Source organism: Penaeus monodon, chromosome 4, assembly GCF_015228065.2.
Source record: "Penaeus monodon isolate SGIC_2016 chromosome 4, NSTDA_Pmon_1, whole genome shotgun sequence".
NCBI classification, from domain to species: Eukaryota; Metazoa; Arthropoda; class Malacostraca; order Decapoda; family Penaeidae; genus Penaeus; species Penaeus monodon.
Genome location: NC_051389.1, coordinates 20,293,314 through 20,294,803, shown reverse-complemented (window position 1 = coordinate 20,294,803; position 1,490 = coordinate 20,293,314). Strand labels below are relative to the sequence as shown.

General features: G+C 44.8%; 1 protein-coding gene across 1 annotated transcript; it reads right to left on the bottom strand.

The window, feature by feature from the left end:
• Positions 1-236: 236 nt before the first annotated feature.
• On the bottom strand, positions 237-971 carry LOC119572490. Its single transcript, XM_037919598.1, has 2 exons — positions 654-971; positions 237-527 (listed from the first exon to the last, which is right to left on the bottom strand). Exons 1-2 carry the CDS (start codon positions 969-971, stop codon positions 237-239), a joined length of 609 nt encoding a protein of 202 aa, XP_037775526.1.
• Positions 972-1,490: the final 519 nt, after the last annotated feature.

Here is a 1,490-nt window from a genome sequence, read left to right as displayed (position 1 = left end):
GTCAAGTCTGATAAAAGGACTTATGCAAGCTTGTGAAGTGGCAACGATTGGGCCTTTTTTCAGGACGACGGTAGACAGTCCAAGATTCTGCAACATACAGTAGAATTGTAAGCACTATAGTCTTATACACCATGAGTTTTGTGCTGAGGGGAATCCCTTTCCGCCCCCAGACTGAGCTACGCAGGCGTCCAAATGATGCACTTGCTTTGGCAGTCCTTGAGTCAATTTCAGTTTCATTATGGATTTGTCTTGAGAGAGTGCTGCCCAGGTATGTGAAGTAGTCCACATTTAAGCATTCCCCTTAGAAAGGACGCTTGGTCAATAGGGTCCTCTCCAGGGTGTGGCTGGTGCAACACAATTTTCTTTGTGCTTATAGTTAAGCCAAAGTTGCGACAGGCTTGGGCATAGCGGTCCATGCTGAACTGCATGTCCGCTGCACTTTTGGCGTTGAGAGCACAATTGTCAGCAAAGAGGAATTTGCAGACTGGTGATGGCAGTGTCTCTTGGACCCTATATTTGTTCTGAACCTGATGTCAATACCAGAAAGCATCATGCAGCCTTGCTGAGAACATCAGGCTAAACAGGGTAAGGGCAAGTGTGCAGCCTTGTTTGGTCACTGGAAAGGGAACTGACACCTCGCTGATGGAATGCACCTGAGCTTGCATTCCATTGTGTAACTGACGTGTCATTTGGAAGCCAAACTTCTGCATGATTCTCCAGAGGCCTTCCATGCTCAATTCCTTGGTTAGGTCGAGAAAATTGCAATAAATCTTATCATTATGCTCTTGACACTTCCCTTGGAGTTGGTATGCTGCAAATATCGCATGGACTGTTCCTCTGTCCTTGCAGAAGCCACATTGAGACTTGGGGAGGCCTTTTTCTAGGTGGCAGATAAGGCAGTTGAGTAAGAGTCTTTCCAAGATCTTACCAGGACTCCAGAGCAAGGAAATGCCACGATGGTTGTCGCACATGTGGCAGTTACCTTTCTTCTACAGATAGATCACAGATGCATCCTTGAAGTTTTGAGGAAGGAGCCCCTGCAGCCACATAGCCTGAAAGATCTCTAGCAACTTCTGCTTTGATTATAGTTCTGTGCGCTTGAAGACGTCCAATGGTATTTCATTTGAACCAAGAGCCTTGTTACTAGAAAGCTATGCAATGGCCTTCTCCATCCCGTGCAGCGAGGGTTAAGTGTTGTAGGTTATGTTGATGGGTACCTCTCGATTGGTCTCTGATGGGTGATTGATGACTGCTTCAAAGTGCTGGGCCCATTTGTTCCTTTAGGCATTGTAAACAAAAGATTAACCAAAAGACTGTGGACCATGTATTTCCTGCACAGCACAGTAGAACTCCTTCGTCTTGTATGCACTTGCATACCTCTGAGTCTCTTGAGCTTTTCCTTGGAGCTACTTGTTCAGTAAAATAATTATTTCCATAATAATAATAAAGAATCCTTTACATAAAAAACACAGTGATCAAATTTATTCCTG

Excerpts from the sequence above, each read along its gene's own strand:
- LOC119572490 (XM_037919598.1), bottom strand. The coding sequence starts at position 971 with ATGTGCGACAACCATCGTGGCATTTCCTTGCTCTGGAGTCCTGGTAAG. Across the intron at positions 528-653 it reads ACAATGGAATGCAAGCTCAG|GTTCAGAACAAATATAGGGT; the intron begins GTGCATTCCATC and ends TATTGACATCAG.